General features: G+C 44.0%; 1 protein-coding gene and 1 non-coding gene across 2 annotated transcripts; one reads left to right on the forward strand and one right to left on the reverse strand.

Annotated features, from left to right (window-relative positions):
• Positions 1-16,359: 16,359 nt before the first annotated feature.
• On the reverse strand, positions 16,360-16,522 carry LOC120363867 (U1 spliceosomal RNA). Its single transcript, XR_005579292.1, has one exon. It is a non-coding gene; the product is annotated as a U1 spliceosomal RNA (small nuclear RNA).
• Positions 16,523-22,195: 5,673 nt separating this feature from the next.
• LOC120363550 (polyubiquitin-like) lies at positions 22,196-26,532 on the forward strand. Its single transcript, XM_074395671.1, has 2 exons — positions 22,196-22,259; positions 25,984-26,532. The coding sequence occupies exons 1-2, from the start codon at positions 22,196-22,198 to the stop codon at positions 26,427-26,429; spliced, it is 510 nt and encodes a 169-aa protein (XP_074251772.1). The 3' UTR covers positions 26,430-26,532.
• Positions 26,533-27,375: the final 843 nt, after the last annotated feature.

The following is a 27,375-nucleotide window of genomic DNA, read 5'->3' on the forward strand; positions in this document are numbered from 1 at the left end:
TTAGCCTGCTTGAATTCCTCTTCTGCAAATGGGCTTTTGTTTTCTTTTCTACCTCATGGACAGGCTCCCTATTTTCCAAACTTTTACACTCTGCTTCTTCTTTAAATAAAAAAGTTCAGGTTATTTATCTGCCCATGCATATGAGCATAGGTTGTTATAAGCAACCTGGCCACCTCCTGAAAGCTTAGTTGCTTAGAAATTTCTTCCACCAGAGATACTCTAATAATCACTCTAAAGTTCAAAGTTCTGTGATCCCTAGAGCAGGGCACAATGCAGCAAGGCTCTCTCCTAAAGCATAGCCAAAGTGACCTTTATTCCAGTTCCCAATGAGTTGCTGATCTCCATCTGAGACCACCTCAGCCTGGAGTTCACTGTCCATATCACTATCAGCATTTTGGTCATGACCATTCAACTAGTCTTGAGAAAGTTCCAAACTTTTCCTTATCTTCCTGTTTCTGAGCCCTTTAAATATGCAAAGTATGCCCATTATCCAATTTTAAAGCTGCACCCACATTTTCAGGTGTCTTTATAGCAGTGCTCCACTTTCAGTACCAATTCTCTGTATTAGTTCTCATATTGCTATAAAGAAATACCAGAGACCAGGTAATTCATAAAGAAAAGAAGTTTAATTGGATCATGGTTTTTTACAGGGAATTTGATCATTAAATGTCATGAGGTAGTATTGTTTGGATTAAATCTTCTTGGTGTTCTATAACTTTCTTGTACATGAATATTGATGTCTTTCTGTAGATTTTGAAAGCTCTCTATTATCTCTTTGAATAATTTTTTCTCTTTACTGATCTCTCCCTCTGCCTCCTCTTTAAGTTCAACAGCTCTCAGATTTGCTCTTCCTGACTATTTTATAAATCTTGTAGGTGTGTTTCACTCTTTTTTATTTCTTTTTCTTCTCTGACTGTTTCTTCAAGCTGACTAATTCTTTCTTCTTCATGACCAATTCTGATGTTGAGAGATTCTGATATACTTTTTAGTTTGCCAATGGACTTTTTCAGCTGCAGAATTTCTGTAAGGGTTATTGCCGAGTTTAAAATGAGGAAACTGAGGCCAGTATAAGATTTTTTTTTTTTTTTTTTTTGAGACGGAGTTTCACTTTTGTTACCCAGGCTGGAGTGCAATGGCGCGATCTTGGCTCACCGCAACCTCCACCTTCTGAGTTCAGGCAATTCTCCTGCCTCGGCCTCCTAAGTAGCTGGGATTACAGGCATGTGCCACCATGCCCAGCTAATTTTTTTATTTTGTATTTTTAGTAGAGACGGGGTTTCACCATGTTGACCAGGATGGTCTCGATCTCTTGACCTCGTGATCCACCCACCTCGGCCTCCCAAAGTGCTAGGATTACAGGCTTGAGCCACCGGACCCAGCCAGTATAAGAAAATTAAATCCCAATTTATTCAGCTACTAGGCGAGGTTCTCCGGTCGGAAGAAAGGGGGCCAGAGAAGTTGCGCTGACTTCCTCGGGCGGGGGTTTTTATGGCTAGGAGAAAGGAGCAACAGCTGGGTGCTCTGATTGGGTCCAGGGGAACAGGATTGAGTCAGGGTGGGCCACTATTGGTTGTTGGGTTGTTGGGCGGGTTTTCCAGTGCCAGAGCTGGCCAGGGTTGCATTAGCCAGAGGCTTCCAGGGGAGCCATGTGGCAGAGCTAGGTGCCGAGTGCAGAGCCTGGTGCCGGGTGCAGAGTCAAGTGCTGAGTGCAGAGGTGGGTGTGTCCAGCCTCCCAGCAAGGCAACCTGCCTTACAATTTCTGCTTGATTTTAAACTTTATTTTGAGCTCTTTGTTAACTTTATCTGATAGAAATCTGAATTTCTTCTCTGTGTTATCTTAAAGTTCAGAAGTTCATTGAGCTTCCTCAAAATAGTTATTTGAATTATATATCTGAAAAGTTGCATATCTTTGTCACTCCAGGATTGGTCACTGATACCTTATTTAGTTCATTTGATGAGGCCATGTTTTCTTGAGTGGTCTTGATGCTTGTGGATGTTCATTGATATCTGAGCATAAAGGAGTTGTAATCTTCACAGTCTTGGCTTGCTTGTACCCAACCTTCTTGAGAAGGCTTTCCAGGCACTTAAAAAGAATTGAGTATAGTGATCTAAGTCTTTGGTCACTGCAGCTGTAGCTTCACGATCATTCTCCCTAAGCCTAGTGTTGTGACTCATGCAGACTTGCAGAGGTATTGCCTTGGTGGTCTTGGATAACTGCTGGAAGAATTATCTGCATTACCAGGCAGAGTCTCTTGTTATCTTTCCCTACTTTTTCCCAAACAGTCTTACTCTCTGTACCAGGCTGCCTATAGTTGGGACAGGGATTATGCAATTACTCCTGTGTCCACCACTGGTGGGACTGTGATGGGTCACACCTGAAGCCAGCATGGTATTGAGTCTTGCTCAAAGCCCGTGGTGACTATTTCCTGGCTACCGCTGATGTTTTTTTCAAGGCCTCAGATGTTTTTAGTCAACAGGTGATGAGTCCTGCCAGCACCAGGTTTTTCCCTTCAGGACAGTAGATTCCCTTCTGGCCCAGAAATGCTGTCTAGGAACATGCATGGCATCAGGGGCTTTATGTTGATGAGTCTGCCTGATGCTTTATTTTACTGTGGCTCAGTTGGTACCGAAGTTGCAAGACAAAATCTTTTTTACTTTTTCTTCTTCTTTTCTCAAGCAGAAGGAGTCTTTTCCTGTGGCCACCACAGCTGGAACTGTGCTGAGTCATACCTGAAGCCAGCACAGTTCTGGGTGTCAACTAAGGCCTGTGGTGACAACTGCTTGCCTATTACTGATGTTTATTCAAGGCCCGAGGACTCTTTAGTTAGCAGGTGGTGAATCCTGATATGGTTGGGTTCTTCTCTTCAGGACAGCATGTTCTCTTCTATACATATAGAGGTGTTATCTGACAGCTAGGGCCTGGAATAGGAGTCTTCAAGATCCTGTTTGGTGCTTTATTTTATTGTGCTGAGCTGATGTCCAAGTTGCAAGACAAAGTCCTTTGTACAATTCCCTCTTTTTTTCCACAAGCAGAAGGAATCTCTCCAGAATGCAAGCTGCACTTCCTGGAGTTGAGAGGTGGGGTGACATAAGCACTCCCTTGGCTGCCACAGCTGGTGTCTTAATAGACTGTGCATATCCCCTTAAGTCCACTGGCTTCAAGCCCAGCAGAATACCTAGGATTTGCCCAAGGACTCCTGTCCTTGTGGCCTATACTGCCTTTCAAATTGACTCAGAATCCTAGGGCACTTTAGCCTGCAGTGGTGGGGATAGCCAGAACTTAGGCTTCTGCTGCCGAAATGGAGACTTTCTCTCTGGCTAGGGCTTGACTAAATGCTCCCTCCATGAGCTCTGGCTGGATTCAGCACTGTGTCGTGTTCAGCTACAGCAGGGAAGCACTGAGTTCCAATGCACGGTCCCACAGTCACTTCTTTCTCCCTCACACAAGCTCACAAGTGTTCTCTCTGTGTTGCTGGGGATAGGGGAGGGATGGTGTAGGCAATATAAGACTGTCTTTCCTACCTTCCTCAGTGCCTCTTTCCCTGATATGATGTCAAAACCAGGTACTGTGATCACTCACCTGATTTTTGTTCTTATGAAGATGCTTTCCTATATGGATAATTGTTCAACTATCCATTTTTGGTGTTTCCGAGGATGGCGTTCCTGAAGGAGGGGTAATCACTGGAAGGTTTTATTGGGCTGTCTTGCTCTGACTCCTCTCTGGTGCCTTTCCATCTTGTGAGCCATTCACCTTAGGAAGCCTTCACATGCTGTCTAGGTAAAGAGAGACTGTTATGCTATAGCAAGGGGAAGTGGGCCACTTCTTTAATCCTGGAGGACTTGGGAGAATCTGGGGTTCGAGACTCCCAAAATGTTCCCAGTTGAGCCTCAAGGTTCCACTCCTTTTCTATTAGGACCCTTAATTTAGTTTCAGAGGTTTGTGGGGGACTGTAGAATAAAACTTCTCTGCAATTTGTCTAATCTCATGATTAAATCCTAATATGATTTTTAGCCCAATTTGTCCTCTGGTTGTAGGAGATAAAGGAAAATTTAAATGCTGTCAAAGAGGTCTTATGGTTTTCAGTCATGCCCCTAATTGGTTATTGGCTGACTCAAGACTTCCATTTTTTTTTTCTTCAGCACATTGGTGACACTTAAAAAGAACTCACTAAAAGGCCGGGCGCGGTGGCTCAAGCCTGTAATCCCAGCACTTTGGGAGGCCGAGGCGGGTGGATCACGAGGTCAAGAGATCGAGACCATCCTGGTCAACATGGTGAAACCCCGTCTCTACTAAAAATACTAAAAATTAGCTGGGCATGGTGGCACGTGCCTGTAATCCCAGCTACTCAGGAGGCTGAGGCAGGAGAATTGCCTGAACCCAGGAGGCGGAGGTTGCGGTGAGCCGAGATCATGCCATTGCACTCCAGCCTGGGTAATAAGAGCAAAACTCCGTCTAAATAAATAAATAAATAAATAAATAACTCACTAAACTCACAGTCCTTGTAATTATCATTGTCATCTTATCTCTCAAGTACTAATGATAGTGCACAAGGTGGTGCATACCCTTCACTCTACATCCCATCTCAACTCACCTTGAGTGAGACATCAGTGTAATTGTGTTAAAACAGTATGCTGAGGGGATTCTTACTCCACTTATCACCATACATCAGTTATCTATTACTTAGCAGCTTAAAAAAAAAACTGTGTTCCCAAAGTTTCTGTTGGTTAAGAATCCAGGGACAGCTTAGCTGGTGGTTTGGTTTAGAGTCTCTCACAAAGCTGTAAGTGAGGTGTTGTCCAGAGTTACAGTCATCTCAAGACTTGACTCAAGAAGAATCCACACTGAATTTCACATACATGGTGTTGATAAGCCTCAGAAGATCAACTTTCAGGCTTACTCAGGGCTCTCCCCAGGGAAGCATCTGACTTCTCCCCAAATGGAAGTCATGATCTTTTTATAAAAAGACTTCTAATCTTAAAAGTGACATTCTATCATTTCTGCTGTGAAAAATGGAGTCAGTAAGTCCAGCCACACATAAGGAGAAGGGATTACATATGGGCATGAATACCAGGAGGTGGAATCATTGGGGTCCATCTTGCCACAATCTGCAATGGTGTCCTTTTGCCATCTTGCTGGCACATGATACAGTTTCAGAATCCCATCCTTAGGCTCTGCTTTCTGCAACTCCTTCTGTTATCACTTTCCTACTTTGAGCTCTTTCAGAAGCAGGTATTGAGACAAAAATTATATTTCTAGCAATTCCACTAAAAAGCAAAATGGGATCCCAATAGGGATATGGGGAAGGTGATACAAGGAAGAAAATAGTGCCAATAAGAGTGCATTAAAAAATTATGATAGGCCGGGTGTGGTGGCTCATGCCTGTAATCCTAGCACTTTGGGAGGCTGAGGTGGGTGGATCACCTGAGGTCAGGAGTTCAAGACCAGCCTGGCCATTATGGTGAAACCCCATCTTTAAAAAAAAAATTATGATAAAATGTATATAACAAAATTTATAATTTTTACAATTTTTAACAGTTTTGATAGTTTGGTGGCATTAAGTACGTTTATGTTTTGTGAAACCATCATGCCACCCATCTTTAAAAATTTTTTTCCCCCAAACTGAAATTTCCTATTAAACACTAATTCTGAATTCTCCCCTCTCCCTACCCGCTGGTGACCACCATTCTACTTTTTGTCTCTATGAATTTAACTACTCTAGGTACCTCATATAAGTGGAATCATAGAATATTTGTACTTTTTTGAATGGCTATTTCACTTAGCATGATGGCATTAACATGTCAGTTAGACATTAAGCTAATTGAAATAAGCCATCCATGCCATAGCATGTGTCAGAATTTCCTCCCTTTTTAAGGCTGAAAAATATTTTACCTTATGCACACACCACATTTTGTTTATCCATCTGATATGGTTTGGATCTGTGTCCACATCCACATCTCATGACAAATTGTAGTCCCCAGTGTTGGAGATGGGGCCTGGTGGGTGGTGATTGGATCATGGTGGTGGTCCTTCATGAACGATGTAGTACCATATTCTTGGTGCTGTTCTCATGATAGTGAGTGAGTTATTGCAAGATCTCATTGCTTAACATTGTGCAACACCTCCCCCCACCCCCTGCTTCTGCTTCCACCATATGAGATGACTTGCCCTCCTTTTGCCTTCTGCTATGATTGTAAGTTTCCTGAGCCTCCCCAGAAGCTCAACAGATGCCAGTATCATGCTTCCTGTATAACATGTACAGCCTGTGGAACTATGAGCCAATTAAACCTCTTTTCTTTATAAATTACCCAGTCTCAGGTGTTTCTTTATAGCAAAGCAAGTACGGACTAATGCACCATCCATCCATCAGTTAACATTTAGGCTGTTTCTACCTTTTGGTTGTTGTGAACAATGCTGTTATAAACATGGGTGTAAGAGTGCATTTTAAAACTGGCTACCAAAGTGGGCAACTAGAGTTTAATTCCATGGAAAACTCTGTGGCCTTGTCTATTTTATAAGACTTCTACCAGTCACTTGTGGGGAGGGCTGCTTGGTGGGTTACAAATTCCTTAGGACTTCCAGACTGCTTCAACAGGAGCAGGCAGATCAGTTTTCTATAGTTCTTGCACTGATGGCAGCAGTTACAAGAACCTTTCATGTAACTTGCACTCACAGCCATTGGTTTTAGATTCAAGATTTTTCTCCGCAATTACACCTTAATACACAGCTTCTCAACTGTGCCTTAACACACAGCTTCTCAACTATTCTTCCTCCTTCCAGTCTCCGTTCTCTTCAAACTATCCTTCAGAGTGCTGCCAAAGGCATTTATTTTTTCCTTTTGTGAGACAGGGTCTCGCTTTTTTGCCCAGGCTGGAGAGCAGTAGCACAATCCTGGCTCACTGCAGCTTCCAACTCTTTGGCTCAAGAATCTCCTACCTCTCAGCCTTCCAAGTAGCTGGGAGTAGAGGCATGTACCACCATGCCTGGCTAATTTTTATTTTTATTTTTATTTTTTTTTACTTTTTGTAGAGAATAGGTCTTGCTATGTTGCCCAAGCTGAAAAGTCATGTTTTTCTGAAACAGATTTGAGTATGCCAATCCTTTACTTGAAAACCTTCTGGCCGGGTGCAGTGGCTCAAGCCCATACTCCCAGCACTTTCGGAGGCCGAGGCGGGGGGATCACGAGGTCGAGAGATCGAGACCTTCCTGGTCAACAAGGTGAAACCCCGTCTCTACTAAAAAATACAAAAATTAGCTGGGTATGTTGGTGCATGCCTATAGTCCCAGCTACTCAGGAGACTGAGGCAGGAGAATTGCTTGAACCCAGGAAGCGGAGGCTGCGGTGAGCAGAGATCGTGCCATTGCACTCCAGCCTGAGTAATAAGAGCGAAACTCTGTCTTATAAAAAAAAAAAAACAAAACCTTCTGTAACTACCCCTGGTCTATAGAACTAAATCCTTCCCCCTCTTCATTGGTCCAGCTACACTTCTCTCCCATCCCTTTTCGTATACACCATGACAGACCATACTCTTTCACCAACTTGAACTTTCCTCATGATATTATGTAGGCTTTTAATATTCTTTCTCCACCTAGCAAAACCCGATGCACCCATTGAGGCACAACTCAAGATTTCCTTCTCTGTGCATTTTTCTCTAATCTCTCCTAGGCAGGACTAATTTTTCCCTCTATTTATTGGTGGATTGTTCCTCTGATGTAATAGCTATTATACTCCATTTTAATTACCTTAATATCTATGTCCCTAGATATCAAGCTGCTTGAGTCATTTTTGTGTCTTCAATACCATGTGTGTTAGTTGACTGAGTGATTAGTTAAAAGACTATCAAAGCTCATCAAAAAGGCAAAAAAAAAAAGAGAACAAGTTTTATATTCTTGTCAGTCCTCCAATGAGTGGTCATCTGGCTTATGAATGATGTTAGAGAGAAGTAAGTGAAAGAACTAAAATTCTTTTGAAATTATTGTGTAGGGCAATGTCAAATTTCACCACTAGAGAGAACCCTAGTGTTACATTTAATAGGAAACTGAAGGTTTGTATAGGATTTAAAACGTTTTCAGAAGCTTGTACCAACACCAATATAAAGCCTTTCTTGTGAATATGTGGGAGCTGATGGTTATCACTTGAAAATTATCAGGGAACATTAACTATCTATGTCTGGTAGTGCATATTCCAGGTAGAGCTATAAACGGCTTCTGCATGTACCTTATGCGTTAATATGGGGCATTTATATATACTTTATTTTATTATTGTTTGGGTGATAGCCTAGAATGCAATTATTCTTGTTCTCAGGTAAAAATATGAAAAACTTAAGTCTTCTCATTATTCAGGCAAAAGCTGTAAAAACTGTAGTTTTCCTTGAAGGCTGGACTCCTACAGTGTGGATCTGGAATTAGGTAAACATTGTTGAAGTCCATAAACTGCCCCATGCAGTGACTGTCTAGGGAAGCACAATGACAGGCATTGGAAAGAAAGATTTTGCTTTGTGCTTGGAACAAAACAATGTGGTCAAAACAGCAGGACTCAGAGACAGTTCACAGGATCTATTCACAGTTTTAGGACCTAATAGGATTCAAATATGGTCTTGAAGCTGGCAACAACTTTGAATGGGTATCCAGTGATGTGGATAGTCACCAGTACTTGCTAATATGTTTGAGTATATATTAACAGGAAGGAAAAAAAGTTCCTGCATTTGTGATAAAATTAGTGAATTTTGCAGTGAGGTACAACATAACAAGACATTCAAAATGGCTTAAGGAACTGAGCTTTATTGGAACAAAGAGCGTGGACACTGTTTACAACAAAACATTTCTGGGAAAACTTGGAATTCCCAAGACCTGAAGACTCCTCCAAGTTCTCACTGTTAGTAAGGTTAATTTGGGGGCAGAACAGGAGCATGCCTTAGCTGCTATCAGGAAGTAGAAGAGCAGAGAAGAGTTGGGCATGGAGGCTCCAGCTCAGAATTGGGAAGTGGAGAAGAGTCATCCCAAGTCCAGCATGAATAGTTTTTTTTTTTTTTTTTTTTTGAGACGGAGTTTCACTTTTGTTACCCATGCTGGAGTGCAATGGTGCGATCTTGGCTCATGGCAACCTCCGCCTCCTGTGTTCAAGCAATTCTCCTGCCCCAGCCTCCCAAGTAGCTGGGACTACAGGCGCATGCCACCATGACCAGCTATTTTTTGTATTTTTAGTAGAGATGGGGTTTCACCATGTTGACCAGGATGGTCTCGATCTCTTGACCTTGTGATCCCCCCGCCTCGGACTCCCAAAGTGCTAGGATTACGGGCATGAGCCACTGCGCCAGGCCCATGAATAGGTTTTATAGCACCCATCTCCTCTATTTGCAGGAAGCAGGCCCCTAAAGGAAAGCATAGGATGCCCAACTCATGAGAATTAGACTCTCATGAGAATCCTTTGATATCATGTGAAAACCATGATGGGAGAGAGACTGAGGGTGCAGCTCACCTTCCTGGCCAATGTTAAATCAGGAAACCTGTTTAGATCAAAAAATGATATTCCATTTTTTTGGACCTTTCTCCCAAGGTCAGCCAAAATTTGCTGACATGCAGAGGCCCCTGTCTGATCTAGCGGGAGCCCAGAGCTATGGGAGTCTAGCTGCAGCAGAAGAGTCTGCATCTGCAACTAGGAAGGGACCTCTTGTGTATATGGGGTGTGGTTAAGAGACTCTTCTTGTATCTAGAGGAAAGGAAGAAAGTCATATCCCAAGAGGGTACTTATCCTTAGTCCTAATTCTAGGAGAACTAAGAGGGGCTGGGGCAGAAAGTCAAAGGGTCAGGGTAGAAAGATTGGATGCCACGAAGTATTACTGGGGCTCATCTTCCCCTTAGCCATTTCTTGGAGGAAAAAATCCATGGGACACATTAGTAAGAAAGTATATAATTATTCCTGTTTTATGTTAAGATTGGAATTAAAAACAGTTTTGTTGTTTAATATTACAACAGCTTTCTAGGAAGTGTGGATCCTGGTAAATGATGACTCCATCACCCCCTTTTTTTTCTGCTGAATCCCTAGGTGGATTACTATAAAGCCAGGTACTATGAGCTGCTGATAGTCAAATCATCCTGACTAATTGAAGAAGAATTTAAACTTCCTTTGGCAATCCAGGAGAGAAGAGATTTGTGCCGAGGAGACAGGATAAATGAGGGTTTGAGACTGGGTTAACTTGATTCAGGTTAACCTGAATCTTCAATAAACTCATGAATGATGAGTTTTGTTTCTTTGGAGTAAAATGGCAATGTTTTATGTCTAAGCCTGTGGGAGAGACACAGTGTATAAGAATATAAAGGTCCACAGATAGAGGCAACTATGAAAATGAGAGCATCTTTCACTGATCTTGTATGTCTGAAGGATGTGGAGTTGAGTGATTCAAGCCCACCTTAATCTAGCTCTGAAAGGGAGGCTGATCCTGGGTGAGACTGGGTTACATAAGAACAATTTTGATGAAATGGTTAGGTCAGATGCCAGATATGGTCCACTGCAGAGTGAATCAGAAGTCAGAATATAGAAATAGGATTGTGCAAATAATTCTAAATCATGAAAATTACACTGACTGCAGTTGAGTTGGAGAAATATCCTTCACGTCTTGCATGAATTACATTGTACTTAAAGTAACAGGACACAGCAGATACTGTAAAAAAGAAGAGAAAAAAGTTTGGAACATTTCTAGAGCAACATTTATGTTTTGGATTTCAAATTCTCACTTTGTAGACAAGGAAACTAGATTTTTTTTCTCTTTAGGTGAAAAATGGGAAGATTAAATAAGCCATGAGAAGATTTTTCAAAATGACATGAAGCTCCAATGGTAAGAAGCAGGCTTATACTTGTGTGGGGAATGCCAATTCCTGGGTTATGGCTGGTTTCTGTTTTTCCAGCCAAATATAGTATTCAGAATTTGGAATTCTATGAATAATTATTCTCCCCCACCAAAGTAGAACAACAAATACAACAATGGCCTATTTGTAAACTATGTTCTTAAGGTTTTTTGTTTTGTTTTGTTTTGAGACAGATTTTTGCTCTTGTTACCCAGGCTGGAGTGCAATGGCGCCACCTCGGCTCACTGCAACCTCCGCCTCCTGGGTTCAGGCAATTCTCCTGCCTCAGCCTCCTGAGTAGCTGAGATTACAGGCACGTGCCACCATGCCCAGCTAATTTTTTGTATTTTAGTAGAGATGGGGTTTCACCATGTTGACCAGGATGGTCTCGATCTCCTGACCTCGTGGTCCATCCGCCTTGGCCTCCCAAAGTGCTGGGATTACTGGTTTGAGCCACCGCACCCGGCCACTCACAGCCTTTTAAAATGTTATTTATTTTTAATATGTCTGAGGTTGGGCATATTTTCATGTGTTTAAAAGCATTTGTATATATATTAAAATGCTATATATATATGTATATATATATACACATATATATATGGGGAGATATATATATACATATATATGGGGAGATATATATATATATGGGGATATATATATATATATATATATATATGGGGAGACATATATATATATATATGGGGAGATATATATATATATATATATATATATATATATATGGGGAGAGAGAGATAAATATACATATATTCCTCTAAACTAGATATGTATTTTGTTTGCCCATTTTTCTACTTAGCTTTTAAAAATTGTTTTTAAAGAAATTATTTCTATATGAAGAAAATTGGTTCATTGCCATACTGGTTTTTGACTTTTTGGTTTTTTTTTTTTTAAACATGCAGAATTTATGTAATTTTTATATCATCAAATTTATCTATATAAATATTTTATGTCTTCTGGGTATTTTTTTGTATTGATTAAAATTTCCTTCCCTCCTCTAAGATAACACAGTGTTCTCCCATGTTATAGTACTTCCATGGTTTTACTTTTCACATTTAGTATTTAGATTCATGTACAATTTTTATATAAAGAATGAGATGGCAACCTAATTTACTTTTTTAGCCTAGATAACTATCTAGTTGTTTCAACACACTTTGTTGAATAAGCTATGATTCCACTCTTGCATTTGAAAGACAAACCTCCTACTGCATTAAATTCTTATATTTATTTGGATCCAATTTTATCTGGTTCCACTAATGTGTTTGACTATTTCTCATATGCCGCATTTAAATAATTGTTCAATAGTTTACCTCAGTCTATCTTTTTTTCATAAATTTTTTGTCTCATGTGTAATTTCAGTCCAGTTTTAGTGCATTGTACTTGTGTTTTTTTTTAATTTTCAAAATAAAATGCAAAGAATACAATATATTTAGTATGTTACATAACTTAAAAGTAATTATTCCTCATTTTCTAAGAAGTTGGCAGCATTTCACCTTTTATTTCATTTGATCCTGACATACTTAAGGGGTGCTTACCATTTTCTTTATGTTGGTTCCAAGCTGTTGCTGTTTCCTATTCCCAGTTGCTAATTCCTACCTGGTTTCACTTACTTCTTCTCCCACACTCTGAACGATTCCTCTCATGTTCAAGCTATTCTCCTGCCTCAGCCTCCTGAGTATCTGGGATTACAGTTGCGCGCCACCACGCCAGGCTTATTTTTACATATTTTTAGTAGAAACAGGGTTTCACCATGTTGGTCAGACTGGTCTCAAACTCGTGACCTTGTGATCCGCCCTCCTAGGCCTCCCGAAGTGTTGTGATTACAGGTGTGAACCATTGCGCCTAACATATTTTCTTTATTTGTTTTTGAGATGAAGTCTTGCTCTTGTTGCCCAGGCTAGAGTGCAATGACACAATCTAAGCTCACTGCACCCTCTGAATCCTGGGCTCAAATGATTTTCCTGACTCAGCCTCCCGAGTAGCTGAGATTACAGGTGCATGCCACCACGCTTAGCTAATTTTTGTATTTTTTTAGTAGAGACCAGGTTTCGTCATGTTAGCCAGGCTGATCTGGACCTCCTGACCTCAAGTGATCCACCCACCTCAGCCTCCCAAAGTACTGGGGTTACAGGCATAAGCCAGGACCCCCACCACCCCCGCACATTCTTGCTATTATGTACATTGCATTTTTTTCATTGTCAGACAATTAGAAAACTTACATTTGCAATTGATATTTAGCCTGGTTTGCAGTATAGCTTTCTGCTGCTGTTTATCAGGGACTAGGTTTCTCAAGTGTTCTGCAGAGAGGATTGGCAACCATGGCTTGGAGTGCATATGGGGTTGGTGCCAGATGGGCTGGGAGTAGGCACTGTCTGAATTAGATATTGGAGTAGATGACCCCTCTCCCCCAGGCACCTTCTATTCAAATGACTGTAGTTACTGGGATAGTGGCAACTCCTACAGAGTCTGCATCTTTGCATACAGCTCAGGGCCTGGAAAAGAGTCAGCACTGAGTGAATATTTACTGGCTGGCTGAGATTCCTGCAAAAAGCCTAACTCTGCTCCAAGATTCTGAGGTGAATGCCAATGATGACTTTAAAGTTCTTGTACAGTTCAGAACTCTATTCATATGTGCTACAGATACTTTTAAGAATTCAGGGCTGGACAGGGTGGCTCACACCTGCAATTCTAGCATGTTGGGGGACCCAAGCAGGAAGATCCTTTGAGTCCAGGAGTTCGAGACCAGCCTGGGCAACATAGGGAGACTTCATCTTCACACACACACACACACAAAAATTAGCCTGGTGTGCTGACAGCACCTATAGTCCCAGGTACTCAGGAAGCTAAGGTGGGAGGATCACTTGAACCTGGAAGATCGAGGTTGCAGTGAGCTGTGATTGTGCTACTGCACTCCAGTCTGGGCAACCAAGGGAAACCCTATCTCAAAAACTAAATAAACTGTTGTATCTATGTTTTGCTATCAAATTCTATTATTTGAACTCAGGACTCTTTTCATCAAATCCTGTATTTACACCATCCAAAAAGAATTTATTTGACGGAATGAAACCACTGTGTGTCCCCTGTGGTTCTAGGATACAGCACCTTTCAACACAGGTGCTTGTCCTGTGCACCCTGGTCTCTGGTTCAATAACGACTCCTCACTTAAGCCCTAGGCTCTGAGAAAAGGAAACATTATGAGCAGCTGTGATAGAGGATGAGCAGAAAGAAGTCAGAAATCTGACCAGGATCAACCCAGGCTCTGACCTTTCCAGAGCTTTCCCCCAGCTCTGCCCTGCCCCCCTCCTCCCTGGCGTGTCTCCTGGTGTCCCCCACCCTCAGGTGGCAGGGGTGCCGTGCACTCCCCTGTGGTTTATCCTGCAGAGGAAGTTCAGTCATTCCCAGGTTTCTTCTGTGTCACTGCAGTCCATTCTCCAAGAAACTAAGTTTCTCTCTCACTGAGTGGCCTCCATGTGCTCATGTAGCACCAAAGGTCTTTTCTGTCACAATCATTTTTTGCTTATTCGTTTAGTAACATTTCTACAAGAAGAGTTGAAAAGACTGACATAAACTTAAGTAACATTTCCTCTGATTATAAAAATAATCTGACCAGGTGCTGTGGCTCTTGCGTGCAATGCCAGCACTTTGGGAGGCAGAGGCGGGCAGATCATGACGTCAGGAGATCGAGACCATCCTAGCCAACATGGTGAAACCCATATGTGCTGAAATACAAAACAAAACTTAGCTGGGCATGGTAGCACACGCCGGTAATCCTAGCTACTCAGGAGGCTGAGGCAGGGAAATTGCTGTATATATATCTATATATTGAGATGGAGTCTCACTCTGTCACCTAGGCTGGAGTGCAGTCTTGCAATCTCAGCTCAGTGCAACCTCCACGTCACAGGTTCAAGTGATTCTCCTCCCTCAGCCTCCCGAGTAGCTGGGACTACTGGTGCCTGCCAGCACACCTGACTAATTTTTGTATTTTTAGTAGAGACGGGATTTTACCATATTGGCCAGGCTGGTCTCGAACTCCTGACCTCATGATCCACCCACCTCGGTCTCCCAAAGTGTGGGGATTACAGGAGTGAGCCACCCCACCCAGCCCTAAACAATAGCATATTCACTTTGCTATTTGTTTTTTTTAAATAGTCTGACTGTATCATTCAGGCTGGTGTACATGAAGTGCAGTGGTGCAGTCGCAGGTGAAGGCATCATCAATCTTCTGAGCTGGAATGGTCTTCTCATCTTAGCCTCCCTACTAGATGGGTTTATAGGTGTCAGCCACTTTGCCCTGTCTCACTATGCAAACTTTTGGCTATAGGCATAAAGTCCATTTTTGGAGAGTGGGTCCATTTATTCCAATTTAGTTTCTAAAACATCCCTGTAATATCCAATTTTGATTTCTATAGAATGGATGAATAAAGACAGATCATAAAAGACTTTTTTTTTTTTTTGAGACAGAGTTTTGCTCTTGTCGCCCAGGCTGGAGTGCAATGGTGAGAGATCTCAGCTTGCTGCACAACCTCTGCCTTCTGGGTTCAAGGGATTCTCCTGCCTCAGCCTACTGAGTAGCTGGGATTACAGATGCACACCTCCATGCCTGGCTAATTTTTGTATTTGCAATAGAGATGGGGGTTTTATCATGTTGGCCAGGCTGGTCTCAAACTTCTGACCTTAGGTGATCTGCCTCCCTTGGCTCCCAAAGTGCTGGGATTACAGGCGTGAGCCACAGCGCCCGGCTCAGAATGTAAAAGAACTTTAGAGACACTTAATTCAACCTCCTAGATCAGGTGCAAATGTTTCCAGGCTAGGCCAGGTGTGGCGGCTCATACCTGTAATCCCAACACTTTGGGAGGCTGACAGGAGGATCACTTGAGGTGTGGAGTTGGACACCAGCCTGGTTGACAAAGCAAGACCCCCATCTTTATTTATTTTTTTTTTAATTTTTAATTTTTTTTAATTTTTTATTTTTATTTTTGTTTTGAGACAGAGTTTCTCTCTTGTTACCCAGGCTGGAATGCAATGGCATGATCTCAGCTGACCGCAACCTCTGCCTCCTGGGTTCAGGCAATTCTCCTGCCTCAGCCTCCTGAGTAGCTGGGATTACAGGCACATGCCACCATGCCCAGCTAATTTTTTGTATTTTTAGTAGCGACGGGGTTTCACCATGTTGACCAGGATGATCTCAATCTCTTGACCTTGTGATCCACCCGTCTCGGCCTTCCAAAGTGCTGGGATTACAGGTATGAGCCACCACGCCTGACCCCCCATCTTTATTTTGAAAGAAAGAAACATTTCCAGCCCTCTTTTTTTTTTTTTTTTTTTTGGATATGAAGTCTCGCTCTGTTGCCCAGACTGGAGTGCAGTGACATGATCTCAGATCACTGCAACTTCTGCCTCTGGGTTCAAGCAATGCTCCTCACTCAGCATCCCAAGTAGTTGGAACTACAGGCATGTACCACCACAACTGGTTAATTTATTCATTTATTTTTATCTGTTATCAAGGGAAAGCGCAAACACAGTCCCCCACTACCACAAATCTTGCAGTCGAGTTTCCCACATTTGGGGAAATCGCAGTGGTCAGCACATCCAGAGCGTAATGGATGAGTCTTGCCCTGGGAAAACCACATTCGTGATCATGGCATCTGCCTGCCAGGTAATTTTTGTATTTTTAGTAGAGACAAGGTTTCACCATGTTGGCCAGGCTGGTCTCAAATTCCTGACCTCAGGTTAACCACACGCCTAGGCCTCCCAAAGTGCTGGGATTATAGGCACAAGCCACTGTGCCCACCGACACATATATCTGTTTTTCTAAGCTCTTCACTCTTGGTATTATTTATTGGAGACAGGGTGTCATTCTGTGTCCCAGGCTGGAGTGCAGTGGCACAATCACAGCTTACTGCAAACTGCTTTTAGGGTTCAAGTGATTCTCAGGCCCCAGACTCCTGAGTAACTGGGATTACAGTTGCACTTGGGTAATGTTTGTAGTTTTTTTTTAGTAGACACTGGGTTTTACCAGGTTAGCCAGGCTGGCCTCAACTGCCTAATCTCAAGTGATCTGCCTATCTGGACCTCCCAAAGTTCTGGGGCTACAGGCATGAGCCACCCTGCTCAGCCCATTCCTGCTATTATTTAAATTATATTTTTTAACTTGTCAAACAATAAGAAAATTTACATTTGGAACTTATTTTTAATTTTACTTGTAGTGTAGTTTTCTGCTTTTTTTTTCTTTTTGATACAGAGTCTCACTCTGTCGCCAGGTGCTAGGCTGGAGTGCAGTGGCACAATCTTGGCTCACTGCAACCTCCGCCTCCCGGGTTCAAGCAATTCTCCTGCCTCAGCCTCTGGAGTAGCTGGGACTACAGGTGCATGTCACCACGCCCAGCTAATTTTTGTATATTTAGTAGAGATGGGGTTGCACCATGTTGGCCAGGATGGTCTCGATCTCTTGACCTCGTGATCTGTGCTCCTCGGCCTCCCGAAGTGCAGGGATTACAGGTTTGAGCCCCGGCGCCCAGCCCTTTCTGCTATTCTTTACCAGGGACTATGTTTCTAAAGTGTTGCTCAGGGAGAATTGGCAACAATAGTTTAGAGTGCAAATGGCCTTGGTGCCAGATGGCCTGGGGGTCAGTATTGTCTGAATTAGATACTGGAACTGATGACCCCTCACCCCCAGGCACCTCCTATTCAAATGATCATAATTAATGGGATATTGACAACTACTAAGGAATCTGTATCTTTGTATATAGCACAGGGCCCTGAAAAGAGTCATTGTTTAGTGAGTAATTACTAGCTGGCTAAGATTCCTGCAAAAGCCTAACTGTGCTACAAGATTCTAAGGTGAATGCCGATTATGACTTTAAGGTTCTTGTACAGTTCACAAACTCTATTCACATGTGCTAGGGATAATTTTAAGAATTCAAGGCTTGGCTTGGTGGCTCACACCTGCAATTCCAGCATTTTGGGAGACTCAAGCAGGAAGATCGTTTGAGTCCTGGAGCTCCAGATCAGCCAGGGCAACACAGGGAGACTTCATCTCCACCAACAATATATATATAAAATTAGCCAGGTGTGGTGACAGCACCTATATTCCCAGCTACTCAGGAAGCTAAAGTGGGAAGATCACTTGAACCTGGGAGGTCGAAGTTGCAGTGAGTCCTGATTATGCCACTGCACTCCAGCCTGGGCAACAGAGGGAGACCCTATGTCAAAAACTAAAGTGTTTCTGTGTCTTCCTATCAAAGTTAGAACTTAGGACTCTTTTCATCAAATCCTGTATTACACCATCCAAAAGTAATTTATTTGATGGAATGAAACCACTGTGAGTCCCCAGTGGTTCTAAGATGCAGCACCGTTATTTTATTTTATTTTTTGAGACAGAGTCTCATTTTGTCACCAGGCTGGAGTTCAATGGCATGAATCTTGGCTCACTGCAACCTCTGACTCCTGGGTTCAAGCAATTCTTCTGCCCCCGCCTCCCAAGAACTGGGAGCGCGCCTCTATGCTCAGCTAATTTTTGTATTTTTAGTAGAGATGGGGTTTCACTATATTGACCAGCCTGGTCTGGAACTCCTGACCTAGGGATTTCCTCGCCTCAGCCACCAAAAGTGCTGAGATTACAGGTGTGGGCTACCAAGTCCAGCTGATACAGCACCTTTTAATACAGGTGCTTGTCCTGTGCACCCTGGTCTCTGCTAAATAACAACTCCTCATTTAAGCCCTAGGGTCTGAGAAAAGGAGACAGTGTGAGCTGCTCTGATGCTCCAGACCCTTGGCACCATATGGAAGTCACACTCTGGCGAGCTGAATGCTGAGAACTCATCAAGCCTTGCTCTAGTCACACTACCAGAGGCTGGCTAGTCAACCCATGGCTGAAGCTTGAGGAATCTTCATCAAATAAGTAAATGCGGACTGAAATCTTAATACTTGATGCTATTCTGGCAATACTTGCTGATTTGTTACCGTGCTGTCGCTACTGCCATTCCCTAGAGGACATTTCTTGTCCCTGCTTAGTGTAACATGCCACTTTCCGCTTTGTCGTAATGACTTGGATACTCGTCCTACCTGTCCTGCCCTTCGGGCAGCCTAGTACCATCGCACACCCCCTGCTACCAACCATCCCAGGCTACCTCAAGCAAACTCATTCATTGCTAAACTGAACTAATCCAACCCTAGCCAAAGATTGTTTTGTATCTCTCAGTCCGAGTCCCAACAAAAGCCTGGGTCACCACCAGCATGTCTCATCACCCTAAATATGAAAGCCAGGCTATTCCAGGGCCTCTGACCCCGCAGGCCCTAGCCCAGTTTCCAATCTCTGAAACAACAAAAACCACTTTAGTAGGATGGGCACTCAGCCTCCTATGGTCCTACACAAATAATTTCACAGGCCCATCAAACGGCCAGCCTGTGCATGGGCCCATAGACACTAGCACAGAGTTAACCTTCCAGGCCCCCATTTGTATCCAGTGCAACCTGCCATCAGACACACCCTTAGGGCACCTGCAGCCTCACCAGTGTAACTACACTTTACAACTTAAAATTCCTTGTGACTATGCAAGCTTCCAGGTTGTTCAGGAAGCCCCGTTCAGGAGCCGTGTTGGCTTCTCCTCATAACCCAGCACAGGGGGCCTACCTACTAAGCCCTGAGAAACTACTCAACAAAAATTCACACTTTTGCAATGGCAGACACAGCCCATGTGTTGCTATGCACCCGTGGACTCCTTGTAGCTCACCTCCCACTCCAACCGAATGTCTCCTTGTGCCAACCTTCCATCATTCATCCCAATGGATTCTGGTTGACACCAAAAGATTCTTCCTCCAGTGGGAGAATAGGACTAAGGGGGGCCTCTCAAGTCTCCCTAAGTGGCCCTTTCCGCCCCTTTATTGGAGCTGCACTGGCCAATACCCTCAATGTGAGGGAAAAAGAATAACAAACCAGTGCCTCTCTTCAGTATACACCACCAGTTTTGCCTGAATAGCCAAGCATATTTTTCATCTGTGGAACCTCAGCCTACTTATGTCTCCCCACTGTCTGGACTGGTACCTGTACACTGGTCTTCCCGTCCCCCAAAACTGACATTGCCCCAGGGGGACAAAGTCTTCCAGTCTCCAAAAGGCTCAAGTCCCACCACTATGGACCATACAACTAAAACCTTACTTGTGGGATTGGGAATAGCTGTAGCAACTGGGACAGGAATAGCAGGGCTGTCTACCTCCTTGTCTTACTACCATGCCCTCTCTAAAGACCTCTCAGGCAGTCTGGAGGACATAGCAAGGTCCATCCTTACCCTCCAGTCTCAAATAGACTCTCTTGTGGCAGTCACACTTCAGAATCGGTAAGGCCTGGACCTCATTACTGCCAAGGAAGGAGGATTATGCACCTTTCATGAAGAGGAATGTTGCTTCTACACCAACCAGCTGGGAATGGTACACAATACAGCCCTACGGCTAACTGAAAGGGCCTCTGAAATTAGACAGCACCTCTCAGACTCATGGACCATGTGGTCCCACCTCTGGAATTGGGCACTATGGCTCCTCCCACTGATGGGACCCCTTGTTGCCGTATTATACCTTTTAGCCTTTGGCCCTTGCTTAATTAACATGCTCTGAAGCTTCATTGAAGTCACCGTAATTAGGAAAACAAATACACAGCAGTGCTCTGAGGGCACAAGCTGCTAAGTACAGACACTAGGGTATAGAAGGTGATGCTCCCTAATATCCATAAGGGAGCATCAAAAGGGGGGAATGAAGTGGAAATTTTGCCCAGGATTTTGTCAGCACGTTGTCAGCAACCCTCCCTATTTTCGAAACTGTCCCTGTCTTTGTGCCTCTTTTTGCTTCTGTACCTCAGCTTATTGCTTACTAACCGGAAAACCTTAAGAGAAACTGCCTCTTTGTCTAAAACCTGCTGCATTGTCTAAAGCCCTGAGTTACGTCCCCTGCCCCTTTACCTATAAAAATTGTGTACTTTTCTTAGCTGGGGTCCAGACTTTTGGATGGGAACCCCTCCGGGCCCGCCAGTGTAATAAAGTGTGTTCCTCTGATCCCCTGAGTGCCACTTCGCTTTCTTGTCAGGTAAGATTTTCCAGAACAAATGTAAAAAGTAAAAATTAGCCAGGCATGGTGGCATGGACCCATAGTGCCAGCTACTCAGGAGACTGAAGCAGAGAAATTGCTTGAACCCAGGAGGTTGCAGTGAGTCAAGATTATGCCTCTATACTCCAGCATGGTGACAGAGCAAGACCCTGTCTCATAGATAAATAAATAAATAAATAAATAAATAATAGTCTTAGGCCAGATGCGGTGGCTCATGCCTGCAATCCCAATACTTTGGGATGCCTAGGCTGGCTGATCATTTGAAGCCAGGAGTTCAAGACCAGCCTGGCCAACGTGGTGAAACCCCGTTGCTACTAAAAATACAAAATTAGCCAGGCATGGTGGCAGGCACCTGTAGTCCCAGCTACTTGGGAGGCTGAAGCAGTAGAATCACTGGAACCTGGGAGGCGGAGACTGCAGTTAGCCGAGATCATACCCCTGCACTCCAGCCTAGGCGACAGAGCAAGACTCCCTCTCAAAAAACAATCAAACAAAAACACATAGACAAGGATGTGCATGGGTTACATGTAAATACTATGTCATTAAAAAAAGAAATATTTCAGGCCAGGCACCATGGCTCACGCCTATAATCCCAGTACTTTGGGAGACCGAGGCAGGTGGATCACGAGGTCAAGAGATCAAGACCATCCTGGTCAACAAGGTGAAACCCCATCTCTACTAAAAATACAAAAATTAGCTGGGCATGGTGGTGCGCGCCTGTAGTCCCAGCTACTCGGGAGGCTGAGGCAGGAGAATTGCTTGAACCCGGGAGGCGGAGGTTGTGGTGAGCCGAGATCGTGCCATTGCACTCCACTCTGGGTAACAACAGTGAAACTCCGTCTCAAAAAACCAAAAAACAAAAAACTTCAGCTCCTTGAGATTTTAGTATCCCTTTAGGGCAGGGTCCTATAACTAATTCCCCACAGATATCCAGGGGCACCTGTATCTGAAATTGCATTTCCACAGACTAGAGTTTACGGTAAAAGCTCATGAGTGCTGCCTTATGGTGAGCACTTACATTTTGGACCAGAAAATTTCCAGGTGGGACAGTATGGTGTAAGTGTCATTTCAGAGATAATTATTGGGTTGCTATTTTTTGGGCATTAATTGAAACTCCTCCTATGACTGAAGGACATTAAATATTCTTAAGATGTGACATACCCATGATGTCTTGGGTGATGTCAGAGGAACACTAATGAGGAAGCTACTGCCCAGAAGAGCTGACTCTGGAATAAAATGGAAATGGTTTATACGGGAACACGATTCTGGAGGAACGCAAAGAGGTTTGCATCATATTCACAAGCAGGTAGGCTCATTACCTCTAAGACCAACTTTGGAACCATCCAGGGAGTTGCCAGCTTCTGTTGACATGTGGCTGGTGATGCCTCATGAACATCTCTCCACTGATCAATAAAAATCTCGTTGGTTGGCAGGGCGTGATGGTTTGCACCTGTAATCCCAGCACTTTGGGAGGTCGAGGTGGGTGGATCATGAGGTCAGGATTTCAAGACAAGCTTGGCCAATATGGTGAAACTCTGTCTCTTTAAAAATGCAAAAATTAGCCCGGCATGGTGGCGCTTGCCTGTAGTCCCAGCTACTTGGGAGGCTGAGGCAGAAGAATCACTTGAACCTAGGAGGCAGAGGTTGCAATGAGTTGAGATTATATGTCACTGTACTCCAGCCCAGGTGACAGAGCAAGACTCTGTCTCAAATAAAATAAAATAAAATAAAATAAAATAAAAAAGTTATCTAGAGAAAAGAAAACACTAATTGTTTTTAAAGAAACACCATATTTTCCAGCTATATATGAAAATAATTCTAACTCCTTGGTGATTAATAGGGTAACATTTCATTTTAAAAATGTTTCTCTTGGCTGGGCATGGGGGCTCATGCCTGCACTTCCAGCACTTTGGGAGTCTAAGGGAGGAGGATCCCTTGAGATCAGGAGTTAAAGACCAGCCTGGGCAACATAGTGAGATCTTGTCTCCAAGAAAAAAAAATTGTTTTTGAGACAGTCTTGCTCTGTCACCCAGGCTGGAGTGCAGTGGTGTGATTCTGGTTCACTGCAACCTCCACTTCCCGGGTTCAAGTGATCCTCCTGCAGTGGCCTCCAGAGTACCTGGAACTACAGGTGCCCACCATCAAGCTGGCTAGGCAGTTCTTGAACTCCTGACCTTCTGTCACCTGGGCTGGAGTGCAGTGGCACAATCCCGGCTCACTGCAACTTCTGCTTCCTGGGTTCAAGTGATTCTTCTGCCTCAGTCTCCCGAGTATCTGGGATTCTAGTTGCACACCACCATGCCAGGCTAATTTTTATATATTTTTAGTAGAAACTGCATTTCACCTTGTTGGTCAGGCTGTTCTCAAATTCCTGACCTTGTGATCCACCTGCCTAGGGCTCCCAAAGTGTTGGGATTAGAGGCCATTGCACCCGGCCTATTATTTTGTTGTTTTTGAAATGGAGTCTTGCTCTTGTTGTGCAGGCTGGAGTGCAATAGCACAATCTCGACTCACGGCAACATCCAAATCCTGGGCTCAAGCGGTTTTCCTGCCTCAGCCTCCTGGGTAGCTGAGATTACAGGCACCTGCCATGATGCCTGGCTATTTTTGTATTTTTAGTAGAGATAGGGTTTCGCCATGTAGGCCAGGCTGGTCTCAAACTCCTGACCTCAGGTGATCCACCCACCTTGGCCTCCCAAATTGCTGGTATTACAGGCATAAGCCAACACACCTAGCCTCACATATATGGTTTTAAAAGCTCTTAACTCCTGGTATTATTTATTATTGACATTTTTTGGAGACAGGGTCTCACTCTGTTACCCAGGCTGGAGTGCAGCGGCACAATCTCAGCTCACTGCAACCTCCGCTTCCTGGGTTCAAGTGATTACTGGCCTCAGCCTCCATAGTAACTGGGATTACAGGCACATGCCACCATGCTCAGCTAATTTTTGTATTTTTTTGTAGAGACTGGGTTTCTCCATGTTAGCCAGGCTGATCTGGACCTCCTGACCTCAAGTGGTCCACCCACCTCAGCCTCCCAAATTGCCGGGGTTACAGGCATAAGCCAGGACCCCTGGCACATTCCTGCTATTATTTACTTTGTGTTTTTTTCATTGTCAGACAATTAGAAAACTTACATTTGCAATTGATATTTAGCTGGGTTTGCAGTATAGCTTTCTCCTGCTGTTTATCAGGGACTAGGTTTCTCAAGTGTTCTGCAGAGAGGATTGGCAACCATGGCTTGGAGTGCCTATGGGGTTGGTGCCAGATGGGCTGGGAGTAGGCACTGTCTGAATTAGATATTGGAGTAGATGGCCCCTCTCCCCCAGGCACCTTCTATTCAAATGACTGTAGTTACTGGGATAGTGGCAACTCCTACAGAGTTTGCATCTTTGCATATAGCCTGGAAAAGAGTCAGCACTGAGTGAATATTTACTGTCTGGCTGAGATTCCTGCAAAAACCTAATTCTGCTATAAGATTCTCAGGTGAATGCCAATGATGACTTTAAAGTTCTTGTACAGTTCAGAAACTCTATTCACATGTGCTACAGATACTTTAAGAATTCCGGGCTAGGCTGGGCTTGGTGGCTCATTCCTGTAATTCCAGCATGTTGGGAGGCTGAGGTGGGCGATCACCTGAGGTCAGGAGTTCGAGACCAGCCTGGTCAACATGGTGAAACCCCATCTCTATTAAAAAAAAAAAAAGAATTCAAGGCTGGACAGGGTGGCTCACACCTGCAATTCTAGCACTTTGGGAGACCCAAGCAGTAAGATCGCTTGAGTCCAGGAGCTCGAGACCAGCCTAGGCAACATAAGGAGACCCCCCCATCTCCACACAGACACACCCAAATCGGCCAGGTGTGGTGACAACGCCTATAGTTCCAGGTACTCAGGAAGCTAAGGTGGGAGGATCACTTGAACCTGGAAGATCAAGGTTGCAGTGAGCTGTGATTGTGCTACTGCACTCCAGTCTGGGCAACAGAGGATGACTTTATCTCAAAAACTAAATAAATCGTTGTATCTATGTTTTGCTATTAATTTCTGTTATATGAACTCAGGACTCTTTTCATCAAATCCTGTATTTATACCATCCAAAAAGAATTTATGTGATATAATGAGACCACTGTGCGTCCCCTGTGGTTCTAGGATACAGCGCCTTTCAACGCAGGTGCTTGTCCTTTGCACCCTGGTCTCTGGTTCAATAACAACTCCTCACTTAAGCCCTAGGCTCTGAGAAAAGGAAACATTATGAGCAGCTGTGATAGAGGATGAGCAGAAAGAAGTCAGAAAGCTGACCAGGATCAACCCAGGCTCTGACCTTTCCAGAGCTTTCCCCCAGCTCTGCCCTGCCCCCCTCCTCCCTGGCGTGTCTCCTGGTGTCCCCCACACTGAGGTGGCAGGGGTGCTGTGCACTCCCCTGTGGTTTATCCTGCAGAGGAAGTTCAGTCATTCCCAGGTTTCTTCCGTGTCACTGCAGTCCATTCTCCACAGAAACAGTTTCTTTTTTCTTTTCTTTTTTTTTTTTTTTAAAGGTGTGGTTTCACCATGATGGCCAGGCTGGTCTTGAACTCCTGACCTCAGGTGATCCACCCACCTCGGCCTCCCAAAGTGCTAGGATTACAGGTGTGAGCCACAGAGAAACAGTTTGTCTCTCACTGAGTGGCCTCCATGTGCTCATGTAGCACCAAAGGCCTTTTCTGTCACAATCATTTTTTGATTATCTGTTTAGTAACATTTCCACAAGAAGAGTTGAAAAGACTGACACAAACTTAAGTAACATTTCCTCTGATTATAAAAGTAATCTGGCCAGGTGCTGTGGCTCTTCCGTGCAATGCCAGCACTTTGGGAGTCAGAGGTGGGCAGATCATGACGTCAGAAGAGCGAGACCATCCTGGCCAACATGGTGAAACCTGTATCTACTAAAATACAAAATAAAAATTAGCTGGGCATGGTGGCACCCGCCCGTAGTCCCATCTACTCAGGAGGCTGAGGCAGGGAAATCCCTTGAACCAGGAGGTTGCAGTGAGCAGAGACCCTGACCGGCAAGACCATCACCCTGGAGGTAGAGCCCAGTGACACCATCGAAAATGTGAAGGCCAAGATCCAGGATAAGGAAGGCATCCCCCCCGACCAGCAGAGGCTCGTCTTTGCAGGCAAGCAGCTGGAAGATGGCCGCACTCTTTCTGACTACAACATCCAGAAAGAGTCGACCCTGCACCTGGTCCTGCGTCTGAGAGGCGGTATGCAGATCTTCGTGAAGACCCTGACTGGCAAGACCATCACCCTGGAAGTGGAGCCCAGTGACACCATTGAAAATGTGAAGGCCAAGATCCAAGATAAAGAAGGCATCCCCCTCGACCAGCAGAGGCTCATCTTTGCAGGCAAGCAGCTGGAAGATGGCCACACTCTTTCTGATTACAACATCCAGAAAGAGTCGACCCTGCACCTGGTCCTGCGTCTGAGGGGTGGCTGTTAATTCTTCAGTCTTGCATTCGAAGTGCCCAGTGATGGCAATACTCTGCATTATAGCCATTTGCCCCAACTTAAGTTTAGAAATTAACAAGTTTCAGTGACAGCTGAACCTGTTCAAAATGTTAATAAAAGTTTTGTTGCATGGTAGCAAAAAAAAAAAAAAAAGAAGATATGGGAAGTCCAAGGAAAGCGGAAGGAAGTGAAGTAAATAAAGTTATCTGTTAGTTCATGCCTGGGAGGAATTGTTAGGATTTTGTACCAGACTCCTGTTGGATTTCTATTTAGTCATATGTAACAAGGCATACTTTACTAAGATGTGAATGTACTGAACATTTTGTTCTAATCTCCCTTTTCACCTAAATGTGTTGTCAGTATTTTAGCATATCAGTCATTTTTTTCTACCATGTTTTGTTATTATTATTATTTTTCTGAGACAGGTTCTCACTCTGTCACCCAGGCTGGAGTGCAGTGGCATAATCATAGCTAACTGCAGCCTAGAACTCCAGGGCTCAAATGATCCTCCCACTTCTGCCACCTAAGTAGCTGGGACCACAGGTGCGTGCTGTCATGATCAGCTAATTTACTTAAAACTGTTTTGTAGAGACAGGATTTCCCTATGTCACCTAGGATGGTCTCAAATTCTTGGGCTCATGTAAGTCTTCCACTGTGGCCTCCCAAAGTGCTGGGATTACTGGTGTAAGCCACTGTGCCTGGCCTTACACCATGTTTTTGGAGACAGAGTCTCACTCTGTCACCCAGGCTGGAGTGCAATGGCACGATCTCTGCTCACTGCAACCTCTGCCTCCCAGGTTCAAGTGATTCTCCTGCCTCAGCCTCCTGAGTAGCTGGGATTACAGGCGCATGCCACCGCGCGCAGCTAATTTTTGTATTTTTAGTAGAGATGGGGTTTCAACATTTTGGCCAGGCTGGTCTTGAACTCCTGACCTTGT

This window comes from Saimiri boliviensis, chromosome 3, assembly GCF_048565385.1.
Source record: "Saimiri boliviensis isolate mSaiBol1 chromosome 3, mSaiBol1.pri, whole genome shotgun sequence".
Lineage (NCBI taxonomy): Eukaryota > Metazoa > Chordata > Mammalia > Primates > Cebidae > Saimiri > Saimiri boliviensis.

Excerpts from the sequence above, each read along its gene's own strand:
- LOC120363550 (XM_074395671.1), top strand. The coding sequence starts at position 22,196 with ATGGTTTATACGGGAACACGATTCTGGAGGAACGCAAAGAGGTTTGCA. Across the intron at positions 22,260-25,983 it reads TGCATCATATTCACAAGCAG|AGACCCTGACCGGCAAGACC; the intron begins GTAGGCTCATTA and ends TGCAGTGAGCAG.